General features: G+C 32.5%; 2 protein-coding genes across 8 annotated transcripts in view; one reads left to right on the forward strand and one right to left on the reverse strand.

The window, feature by feature from the left end:
* The window catches only part of LOC129646389 (lymphocyte antigen 75-like), a 123,500-nt gene extending 118,824 nt beyond the window's left edge, over positions 1-4,676 (forward strand). Inside the window, exons 38-39 of the mRNA XM_055572456.1 lie at positions 811-837; positions 2,062-4,676. Of these exons, the coding sequence (XP_055428431.1) occupies positions 811-837; positions 2,062-2,264 (230 nt within the window). The 3' untranslated portion in view covers positions 2,265-4,676. The remainder of the gene's footprint in view (positions 1-810; positions 838-2,061) is intronic.
* A 321-nt stretch (positions 4,677-4,997) lies between these two features.
* MARCHF7 (membrane associated ring-CH-type finger 7) overlaps positions 4,998-12,728 on the reverse strand; it is a 48,136-nt gene continuing 40,405 nt past the window's right edge. For 2 of the 7 annotated variants that reach the window (XM_055572458.1, XM_055572457.1), the window contains exons 8-11: positions 10,280-10,393; positions 8,855-8,903; positions 8,144-8,203; positions 4,998-6,311 (exon numbers count right to left, since the gene is read on the reverse strand). In XM_055572458.1, coding sequence (XP_055428433.1) covers positions 6,253-6,311; positions 8,144-8,203; positions 8,855-8,903; positions 10,280-10,393 — 282 coding nt within the window. In that variant the 3' untranslated portion in view covers positions 4,998-6,252. Of the gene's footprint in view, positions 6,312-8,143; positions 8,330-8,854; positions 8,904-10,279; positions 10,394-12,728 lie in introns of those variants that run through there. The other 5 variants (XR_008711899.1, XM_055572460.1, XR_008711900.1 and 2 more) reach the window with 3 other exon arrangements.

The raw sequence follows: 12,728 nt of genomic DNA on the forward strand, positions 1-12,728 counted from the left end.
TCCTCCCGCCCTCAATCTTTCCCAGCATCAGGGTCTTTTGTTGGCAAAGTAATGTCTCTGCTTTTTAATATGCTGTCTAGGTTGATTATAACTTTCCTTCTAAGGAGTAAGCATCTTTTAATTTCATGGCTGCAATCACCATCTGCAGTGATTTTGGAGCCCCCAAAAATAAAGTCAGCCACTGATTCCCCATCTGTTTGTCATGAAGTGGTGGGACCAGATGCCATGATCTTAGTTTTCTGAATGTTGAGCTTTAAGCCAAATTTTTCACTCCTCTTTCACTTTCATCAAGAGGCTCTTTAGTTCTTCACTTTCAGCCACATGGGTGGTGTCATCTGCATATCTGAGGTTATTGATACTTCTCCCGGCAATCTTGATTCCAGCTTGTGCTTCATCCAGCCCAGCATTTCCTTATATAAGCCAAAGCTTTAAATAAACTAGAACTTCAAAACATCATAAATAGTGAGCAAACCTGTATGAGGTAAGGTCACAGCTGTATTCTTTACTTTTATTATGTTTCCACACTTTCCAACCCAAGTCATCTTGTTTCCCTCACTTCATCACATTGTCTTTTTCTTGAGTTTCCTTATTCTTTTTCCACTTTTTGAGCTAATGCATTTTTAGTCCTCTGCATTAAAAATAAAAAACAACTAAGTTCAAAACAGATAATACAGACACATGACTAAACAATATAAAGAATATTAATTCTAAGCTAGTAAAAGGTTTGTTTTACATTACTTTGAAAGTACTTAAAATCAATCTTAGAATAAGGCATATTTAAATTAATGATGATTTCCTTTTGTATTCCAGTCCCATATGAAAAGAAATATTTATCAGGTAAGTATGGTCTTTTGTTAAATTTTCCTCACGTGTAAGAATACATTAAGATTCTAGCATATTAAAGTACTGTAGTATTAAAGACCTTTTTAAATATTAACTATATAACAATGTAAAGTAGAACTTTTATAAGAAGGTAGAAAGGTCTCTTAGCTTAATAAGACTTTTTAAATATATCTGCAAGTTATGTATGAATATTTTTTAAAACAACAAATAACATCTCATCGATGCTTCCCATTACATTATCATATGATCCAGCAATCCATTATGTCCGCAAAAGATGTGAAAGCATGGACTTGAACAGTATTTAAAAAACCATGTTTATAGCAGCATTATTCTCAGTAGCCAAGAAGGTGGAACCAGATCAAGTGTTCATTGACAGATTTGGGTAAGCAAAACATGGTATGGAATACTATTCAGCCTTAAAAAGGCAACTCTACAACATGTACGAACCTGGAGAACACTAAGCTAAGTGAAATAAGGCCAGTCACAAAAGGACTCTGTATAACTCTAATTATATTAAATACCCAGAAGTCAACTTCAGAGACAGAAGGCAGAATGGCAGTTGCCAGGGGCCAGGGGGAGTGGGGATGGGGAGTTCATGTTTAGGTTTGTAAGTTGAGTTCTGTGGATGCACGGTGGTGACACAGCACAGCAGTGTGGATGCACTTCATGCTGCCGAACTGCTCACTTAAGAATGGTTAAGACGGTAAATTGTGTTTTGCATATTTTACCACAACTTTTTTAAAGTTTTAAAGAGGAGTGTAAGCATGTTATTTAGAAACATGAAGGCAAGTAACAGGAGTAGTTGCTTTGAGGAATGGTAATTAAGGGTAATAGTAATGGGGAGGAGTTGTATGGTATTTTCATTACATACCTTGTAGAAATACTAATTTTAAACTATGTACATATATAGTTTGGAGAACATAAAAAGATATACACAATTTGAAACACACAGTGAAACTTAGTGTGGATAATTTCTATTTCAGAGTCTTAAAAGTAGAGTGGAGACCTGCAAAGTCTACTTCAAATTTTGAAGTATGGCAGTTATTCAAGCTAATAAATATAAATCTTGATAGTAATAAACATTGTTTTCCTAACCAATGTGAGTAATTCTCAAAAATAGGTAAATATTTAAGTGATGAATCTATATTTATGCTCCCCAAAAAGCAATACTAGCAACTTGTATATCCTGATTTCCCATATTTTGTCTTTCTTTTTCAGATAACCGCATTTTAATATCAGCTTTGGTGATTGCTAGCACAGTAATTCTGACAGTTTTGGGAGCAGTTGTTTGGTTCTTGTACAAAAGAAGTTTGGATTCTGGTTTCACCACAGTTTTTTCAACTGCACACCAATCACCTTATAATGATGACTGTGTTTTAGTAGCTGCAGAGGAAAACGAGTATGATATTCAATTTAACTAAGATTTTGGAAATGTCAGATTAAGACAAATACCTTTCAGTGATTCCTCTCTAAGATTTCAATATAAAACCTGATAATGAAAATTAGTTTTTATGATATATTACCTTATTCCAGTAACATTCATTACTCTTATGTAATCACTGATCATGACAAAATTTATCTTTAGGATCATTATAAAAACAAAAGGAGTAACAACCTTGGATATAATTTAATGGTTTTAACCACCTCCCAAGTGCATCTTTCACTTGAATTAAGGAAAGCAGGTAAAAATAAAAATCCAGTCTACTTGTCTTACCGCCTCTATCTTCCTCCTACTGAGTTGAACCACCTTAGTTGAAAAAAAATTCTACTTACCACTAGTTTTAGCAATCACTAGATCTTTAGCAATTTCTATTGTCTTGCTTCTTTACCAGTAAGATATAGAGAATACACCTAACCTTAAAAGATTCTCATTTAGATTCACTTGTGCTGGTTACTCTGATAATTCCTCTAATACATGTATCTCCCTTTAGGATTTAAATGTATTAGATGCAGAAAATTTTACAGGTTTTAACACCCCATATGCCATAAAATCATATAATTTTAACACTTTTTAAAATACTGTTTTGGACCACAGCATTAACACTATTTAGCACTGATCATAAATTGTCAGGATCTCAGTAAGATTTTGTGAAGCAAAAAAAATTACAGCCATACCATACCAGGAAGGTGTGGAGGAGGCTGACATATGGGTAATGTATAGAGCCCTTTAAGGATTTTTCTACTGCTGCCATATCTGTTCCTATGTATCTCATGCTCCCCAAGCCTCAGTGAAGTTATTTCAATGACATGAAAACTGTGTAAGCAATAACTACAGAGAAGAACTGCATACTACTGTAGTGATGATGTTCAAGTTTCTGGTACGTTTATTGTCCATTTTAAGACAGAATCATTTGGTGGTAAAAAATAAAAATGCAGTAAAGCTGAAGCAAGAATGCTTTCTTTAGCAACTTTTATAACAACATTATTAGAGAAGATAAGGTATGTACTTAACAGAATTGTATTTACTATATGAAGAAACTTGAAAGTGCAAGGAAAGTAAATCTCTCCCTAATGCATATCCCATCAGTCATTTTATGGGAATACTTTTCATATGTAGAGATACTCTCTCAAGCTTAACCAGTGGCAACAAAGTCATAGCTTGTGACACCGAATCCACTGGCCACCATGAAGCAGAATAATTCCTCATCACAATTAATGGAGGTTTTTTTTTTTTTAACAAGACGTGAATAACTACCAAGTGATGATAATGCATGTGACTGTCGTACTAAAGAACTAGGTGTTACTACACAATTATGTTTTGTAAGATTGAGATTTTGTGTTATTGATTGAAATGTCTATTAAGAGTATTAACAGGGCTATTAATCGTGAACATTAGACTGGAATTCCTTCCTTCTTTTCTAACTAAAACTCTACCAATCCTTTAAGAATTAAGACCAACTTTCTGTTCTTAAAACTTTCTATCACAAATCTTTACAATATATATTTTAGTAGCCACTGGCTACATGTGGCAATTTAAAGTTCACTTCCTCAATTAACACTAGCCATATTTCAAATGCTCAGATCACATGCAGTTAGTAGCTACCATACTTGGCAATATTTCCATTATGACAGAAGGTTTCACTGGAAAATGATGTTCCAGTCTCCCATTCCATTTCTAAATAACTAATAATTTCTTCAGTTCATTTCAGTAACTTCTACCCAATGACAGCGCTACCAAAATGGTTGTTCTAAGTGACTTGATTTTTCATGTTTGAATTCAAACAAGTCCTTAAAAGGCCCTGGTAATGCAGTGCTAAATCTTAATTCTCTTTATATATTTGAACATCTGTAACAGGCCTTTGTGTCTATTCATTGTTCAACAGATAACTGGGTAATTCAAGTCTGTATTTATTTTTAATATTAGTAATAACATAAGCATGCCTGTTTACACTCAGAATGTATAAACTGCTTTTCTTCAAACGTCTTGATTCTACCTAATAATGACAATGTAATTCTTAGCTTTGGTAGCTGTTGTCACCATCATTTCTTTTAGTTACCATTTACTTTTAACATTTTATTAGAAATTTGTATTCTTAAATTCTTAGGAATTTGAGTATTGTATGGTCTCTATTTTGTTCAGAATCTAAAAAATGATAACTAATAAAAGATTTTTCTTATTTCCTCTAATTCACATTTACAGGTAATTAGAAGCTTATATAATATTTAAGTACTAAGTAGTACTAACAAACTATAAGAATACTATAAAGCTCAAGTCACTGGGGTCACACCGAGTCAGACACAACTGTAGCAACTTAGCAGCAAGTCACTGTGTATCTGTCATTTAGCAGTTAATTTAGCAAAACTATAAATAAACTGTATGCATATCAATGGAATGTATTCTACCATTTACTTAAAATTTTTAAATAAAAAATTTTGTAGGTTAAGAAGACATTACATTTTTATACTGAGTTCTATTAAAAGCATAAATGTTTTGAATTCAAAGCAAAGACCTGTAGTAAAGATACTGATACTGGCATCCTTAAATTTCACATATCTGCTTTAAGGAAGGTAATACAAAGATAACAGGCAGAAGTTGAGCAAATGTTTAGAAACAGTTATTTTCGTATAAAATGGAATTTGAAACTGTAAGATTTTTGGCTATAACATCTGAAGCCGCCTTTGAGTACCAGTTTAAAAGGAAACATTTCAAACTATAAAGTAAATCAGTATGCACTTTATTTCAAGCCAAAGTTTTACATTAAGACCAACAGTCTGACTGAAAGTGAGCAAACTGTTGATTCACATTTGGAAATTACATAGTTTCTATTTAGATTCTGAAAAAGTAGTCTGACATAGACTTTATTTAACCTGAAACCACCTGAAGGCATTTTAAAGTGTATCCTAAGGGTGCTGATGAAGAAAATATACAGTGTTATGGATGTATACACAACTCAGGACCACAGTGTAAGTCTAGTCATGGTGAATAGGTAATGTTCATCTCTTCTCTAAAGGTAGTGAAAAATACTGTCATCAAATAAAGGTTTAGAATTACCAAGGAACAGTTAAAAACAACCAGGATCCAAACAGGTTATTTATATCATATTTATCTATAAAGAAGTGACAACACTAAAAAACCCATTGAAAACCAGTGTTTTAAACTCTGAATGTGGGCCTTAAAAGTATCTCATTAACTCGAGATTGCAATAATTTTTTTTAAAACAAACAGCATTTGGCTAGCAATTCTGATATAATTTACAGCTGCAATATTCCTAAGAGGAATATCTACATACTACATACTATGGTCTATCAAATATAATCTGCATTTTCCGAATCAATACAAAAATTTATCCATCATTTGTACACTTTATTTTTATATACTTTTTTAGAAAATTAGATTTTACTGCTAAGTGAATTTAGAATTCAAATTAAATTTGGAAACCTAATATAATGCTCTTAACTTTCTCCCTATTTTTTTTTTAAACACTGGAAGCAAATGATTATAAAACTGAGACTGCAACTTAAGGCATTTTAAAAATAAAAATAATCAGGTGCCATCTGGCAATTTATTTTGAAAGCCTATTTTGTCCCACTTTTACCACTAACAGACCAAAACACCAACCTTTCTTCATAAATATAACTACAGTAATCAGAACACAAAAAAGGGCTGTCAACATTGCTTATTTAAAACAAGGGTAACACTTTCCCCACTCATTAAAAGAAAAATACTTTTAATTACCAGTTTATAAACATTAGAGTCACTGGCCATGTTAAAGGTCCAGCAGAATTTTAATTCAGTAACACTTGGGAATGAACATATATATACATGCATAAAGTGTATATATGAATATATATATATTCATTCTATAGAGATAATATATTCAACAGACATTTCCCCACAAAATTCACTCATACGTAATTGCCAGTTTTAATAACGCTTGTTCACAGATCATCCATTTGTCTTATATGCAGTTAGGCAATATCAAATGTTCTGTTATGGTCTCCATCCTCTTCAGAATCATCTTCTGAAGCTGTTGAAAGAAAACAGGATGATCAAGAAGGACTTTAAGGGAGATGAGAATGGAAGTGTAAGTATGAAGCCAGAACAGCAATGATTTATAGAACAAAAATCCCAATTTATTATATACTGTTTGGTCAAAATGATAAATTATGATGACTGCATTAGGGTAGTTTGTAGGTGACGCCTAGCCACAATGCCCCCACCCCCACAACTTTTTGTTATGTTAGTTTTTATTAAAATGAAAATGTTTTAAAATGTGGTTCAAGAACATCTAAAAAGTTCCTGAGATCAGTTTGTGTCCACAACAGCTAGTGATAAATACACTAGACAAAGAGTAAACTTGAGGCACGTGCTCTCACACACCTGAGGAGAATCTGGCTTATTACCGCTGCATGTTTGATGTATCCGATGAGAATGAAAAAAACAATGTACATAGAAATAGAATAATAGGTTATGGGTATTCTTGCAATTTACATCAGAGCTATGTCTATACAATGCCAAGAAAAAGTTCTATTTAGTCAAAAAAGCTTTATATAGATACAGCCTAAATTAAAATAATTGGATTTAGTAAAAACCTTTTGTTGAGAGTATTTCTATGCCTCCATGTTGTCAAAGACTCATCACTCTTGCAACAGTTCTGACCTCAATTTATATTAGAGTCATTAGTAGCTCAAGAGTTTAATAGAAAACATTCTTGAATGTCTTAGGACATAGTAAACTGCATGTGAAGGAAAATGGAAATTCACTAAAAATCTAACCAGCATTTCCCCTATTATCAAGAGCAGAAAAGATAAATGCATACTCTTCTTGTATTTAATACTGGACAATTTAAGAGCACCCAGCAAATGCAATCAACAAGAAAAAAATCAGGCAACATGTACAGATGAAACTTAAGTCTCCATATATTTACCTTGCAGAAATTTTAAATAAATGATACCAAGCATATACTTAATTAGCTCATGAGGAGTAAAATCCTACATTTAAGTTTTATATATATCATGGAGAAATGTCAAACTAAAAAATAAAGTAGTTTTTCAGAGAATTTCTGTTTTCTACTGGATTAACTCTACAGAAGAAAACTCAAGTCAAAACCAGTTTTCAGAATATATTAGTACTCTGGTATTTAGGAGTCAACTAGTAACACCCACAACATCTTTCACCCTGAGTTTGGATATACATATTTCAACTCCATCTTTTCCCTCTCATTCACATGCTTAAGAAACTAAATTCTAAATAAGAACATTAGTAAAAAAATTAACAGCAATCTGAGTAAATGTACACTGCAACAGATTACTCTCATCACATTTGACCAAATATAAATTATACCTTACAAAAAAGAGATCTTTGTATTAGCCAACACGATGGACCTGAACTAAGAAGGTATGAAGGAAAAAAAGATTTACACTCAATGACGTCCCACTTTATTATACCATTGTGACTCCTTTACATACCACTTCCACACATACTAACCAAAACTGTGGAACTGTATTACCTAACTGCAGCTCTAAATCCTTTTAAAACTTAAAATTGTACAAACTCAATGACAAAAACCCATGCCTAAGAATATTCAAGGAATTAAAAAAGGAGGATTACGTCCTTCTGAAACCTTACTTCAAAGGATGCTAAATTTTCTCTAAAGGTAAAACATTACACAGACTACATATAATAGTCCAAGTAATTTAAAGGTGAGTATAGAAGATAATCAACTGGATGACACTTCAGAGTGTACTGGAATCTGATCATGGGGAGTGCCAATTGCTTTGGGTAAAAAAGCACATTAGCTAAGTAGGGTAATCTTGGATTCCCAAGAACTGTTCCAGAGTCACCAATATCTGTGCCCACCTGGTATGAAGCACCCTGGAGACTGTAGGACTTTGAGAAGAGGGCAAGCTGTGCAGATGCCTGTAAAGATTTGGGCATTAAGTGCCTTCACAAAGGAGCCCAGGCAGAAGTCCTAAAGCTGGAACGTGATCTTAAGAGATTGGAGCTGCTGGCGTAGCTGGCTGCCTATTAAAGGTCCATGAGGACCTGAACAAGGAGCAAAAAAAAAAAACAACAAAAAAAAAACTATGGCTTCTGTTAGGGACTCAGAATTAGGACTCTTTCACTCCTATTTTCCTGGAACTGTATATAAACCCAGGGAACACCTTTTATGATCCAACAAAGCTAAGTAACAAAATTTCATACGCAAAATAAAAAATCTAGCCAATTAAGAAATGTGTTTTGATTAGTAAACATGTCTTTTTTTAAAAAGTGTTAACATTAGAAGTGTTAAAATTAAGGTGATTAAATATGTATTTTTATTTTATATAAAAGCAAAATACTGATGGTTAAAATAATATCCTCTAGACATTAAAATTAATGCAATTTAAAAATATGCTATTAAAATAATGTCAGTTGCCCAACCAATCTTTCCCAATTCAATTATTCTGGTATTATTAAGCCTATAAATGAAGCTCTAATTTGGTAAAGTATATATACTTGGGTTTTGTTCTACGGGTTTAATTTGCAAAAGTAAATTCAACAAGTCTGGGGAGGGGAAATTCCACCTACTTTCGAGATCTTCCATATGTGCCTGAAGAGTTCTTGCAAGGTTAATAAACTAGAAACAATGCAGAAAGAAATACAGTAGTTTAAATGTAGCAAATGGATCTAGAGAGAATCAGTATAAGAGATTCATTTCTACTTAAAAGTCAAACATAATTTTAAGCCTTTAAATAGGGGGGTCTTTCATCCCCCACATCAAAAATTACAAGCTTTTAATGATATGACTTTTAAAAACACTTTATATATCATTATCAGTTATGTAGAAATCATGTATTACTCATATAGAAACTGGGAGCAGATAACAATAATCTTATTCAATGAATACCACTGTGTTCTTGTATAAATATAACACTTCCAAAAACTATGGAGAAAATTAATCCTTTGCAATTTGGTACCAAATGATTGTTAGTGGTCAATTAAAAAATATAAATCGATTATTTTCCTGCCTAGAAATATGACATATGATTCTGTACTTTAAATGTATATACCTTTTACAAAGGCATGAATTCAACAGATATTAATTTATATGGTTCATTTATTCTGAAGAGACAAGTTGCCTCTCTGAAAGCCTTTGAGAGTTCCTTCTCTTTTCTCTGAATGATAAAAATTAACAATTGGCTAGTAGGAATGTTTACATGATTACAAAAAAAGTTCTATCCATATACACTGAATTTGTTATTTGATAATTTTCAAAATATAACAGAAACATCATACCTCACCATAAACTCTACTAAATTTTTATCACCAAAGAGAACATTTGTATAAAAAAACTGTGAAGGATATATTTATGAAGACATTTCAAGAATCAGGTGTTCAGAATGCTACGGTAATGACATGTAGACTCTAGTCTCTGCTACATAAAATGGCAAGGCAGTAGAGTATAAATTTCCGTAACAGTACAATTTAATTAAAAATACCTAACAAACAACTTTCTTACGTGTTAAACATAAGGCAATAATGTACAGAGTAAACACCAAATAGTCCAAATTGTAAGTAGTCTGAAATACAGATGCTTAAAAACTACTAGAGTGGTAATCTTTTACAGGATAGTAACAAATAAAATGAAGTTAATTTCCCATACTCTTTCAGTTTTTGGAGTTCAGTATCAGGTTTCTAAGTTATAACCCTGAGTCTTGTTAGAAAGAGCATTTTCCTTAGTACTTCCAAGTCCCTGTTTCTCACTGACATATATTCCAATTAACTTCAAGAGCTAGAAAATTACTTTTTTAAAAACAGCTTTATGAAAAAATTATGATCCTTGATAAAGACAGTTTTTTCTATTAAAACTACAATACCTTTACTTTTAAGAAAGCTTATAATATAGGAACTTCCCAAAGGAAACAGTGTGTGAACATATAAAACAATCTGCCTTCCACTGCAAACAACTGTTGCATCATATCCTCCCTTTCCCCCTGCTCCAAGGTTACTTACTCGGACACGTGTGCTTGGTTCATTCGTATTTCCCATCATATCAGAAAAGCTTTGTTCGCACAAGTGCAGTAACACAACTAGGTAGAGACCAGAGCTGATAAACTCATACTCAGCCTTCAAGAGGGAAGCAAATGAGAAAAAGAAGATATATGGAGAATGAAAAATTAATAGACAAGAGACTGACATTCATATACTGATAAACTAGAGGAAATGTATTCATATCCAGTTCTTAAGAGATATAGCACCATCTATTAAATCAAGAAATACCCTCCATAATATCATAAATGTACTAATGCTGTAAGCGATACAAATAGGTGTATGAATATCCTCTTTATTTAATTCAGTCTTCTGTTATGTAATGACTTATATAAGTGGGACTTTTAACTCATTTGAGGACAGAATGAATGATCTAGTTCTATAAAGCACCTAACAGATTTTATTACTACAAATGGCTATAAATGTTTACCTAAAAATTACCATTTCATGTATAGCTATGTATCAACATATGCAAATAAAGCCTATTCATATGGGTCAAACACTTATTACATAATATAATTAACTTCAAGGCAACAGTAAATATAAAAATAAAGGTAAAAGAGTAACTGTTCCTTGGATGATTCACATAGAAATTTTTAGTGGGTAAAAACTGTCCTTTGGTTCAAAATTATTGTTCTGAAGCTAACAATACAAGTCATGAATATAGTGTTATTAAAAATCTAAACTATCCTGTAATTTTTATACAGTAAACTACATTGTACTATTTTTGGTAATTAACTCATCTGAAGTTAAGAGCTATACGTTCTTAGTTATCAACTTCAGCAACTACCTGTTCTCATATTCCACAGAGGATTCAAAAAATTTGAAACTGATTTAAAAACTGTCTTTACATCATCACTTCTTAATTTTTTACTTAAAAGGAAATTTATGTCCAGAATTTTTTTTAATTTTAATATTTATCACCTTGAAAAAAATGAAGCCACTGGATGAGATAAACTGTATTAAACTAGTTATTTAAAACTATAGTTCTTAGGCCCCCAGAATCCAAGATTTACACAGAACAAAGAAGTTAAAAGTCAGGAAGCTTAATCAAGACTGTCATTGTTTTGTACTCCACCTAACATTTTCTCACTTATAAATTATTTAAGATTGTGGGCCATTCAATCCTTGGAGAATCATGAAAACATTCCTGGTTGAAATGAAATGCAAAGAACCACCTTTCAGAGACATGATGGAGCACCTTCCTAGAGAAGGAAGGACGGCAGGAGAAAATCATCCTTTGAAACCTACTCTCATTTTGAGAAGATTAAAAAAAAAATTTCTTTCCATCATTCTGCCTTTACTTACTCTTTCCCTTGTTCTTTAAAATACCAATGCTCAGCTATCCAGAGAGATTCCGTGGAGATTTAAGACAATTGCTGAAACTAGTATTCTCTTTGGACAGCTGGCTCATTAAAGAATAAAATAAACTAGTATGAGTAGCATCTGTGCTACATCAATTGCCCAGAGTTGCATTTTGAGTGATTCTTTACCTGGACTGAAGTAATCCACTTCAAAGGATCTGAAAATCCTTTAAATCATATACAAATTTTGTGAATCTGTAAATTTTATTGTGTGGTCTTAATCAGATTTTTCAAAGGGTATTCATTATTCCTACATTTTAAAAGTAAAGGGTATCCATACAGGATTATGTTGCTTGATTCCACTTATGATTTTTATGTTTATGTGAAATTTGCCTCAATCAAAAAAAGGGGGCATCCATTACTCATTTAAAAAGTGTTTTTCAAGCATTTATGCATTCTCCCACCATCATATCTCTCTCTATAATGAATATGCTAAGCGTACTTGGATAGTGTGGCTCTTGAGTCAACCCTGTCATCTCCTTGAACATCTTTTTGCTCTCAGAAATTTCCTTTGGCAGGGGGGAAAGGGAGGAAATACTGAGCTCTTCGTTCTCCCTAAGCATATCAAAGTTTTTTAAAAGTTTAAAGTTTCAAAAAATAAAAATTAGTGACCAAGTCAATTCTCAGGAGAATAGTTATCAATACACATCAAAAATATCTGAGAAATGAGAATATCTGAAAAATTTTTAAATAAGATTGGAGATTATTCATTATATAAATAAACTAAAATGACACAATACTAAAAGAAAGAGGTTTATAAACAATGTGAATTTGGAATAATAGATTTCCTAAGGTATTCTGTATAAAGCTGCAGGTAGCAATAAGGAGAGTGGAGGGAACTAGGAGAGTAGAAGAACATGGGGGGGGGGGGGGGGCAGACAGTTTTTTGTGTAAAAAACTACTTCTAACATTAAAAGACAGAGGATGTAGATCCAGGGCTAGGCATTTCAATCACAGTCCAGGACTGAGGCATTCACAACTGAGACAGCTCTGGAGAGCTAAGATTAGCATGCCTATTTGGGGACCACTTTCCTAAGCCTTTATTTTCA

Source organism: Bubalus kerabau, chromosome 3, assembly GCF_029407905.1.
Source record: "Bubalus kerabau isolate K-KA32 ecotype Philippines breed swamp buffalo chromosome 3, PCC_UOA_SB_1v2, whole genome shotgun sequence".
NCBI lineage: Eukaryota > Metazoa > Chordata > Mammalia > Artiodactyla > Bovidae > Bubalus > Bubalus kerabau.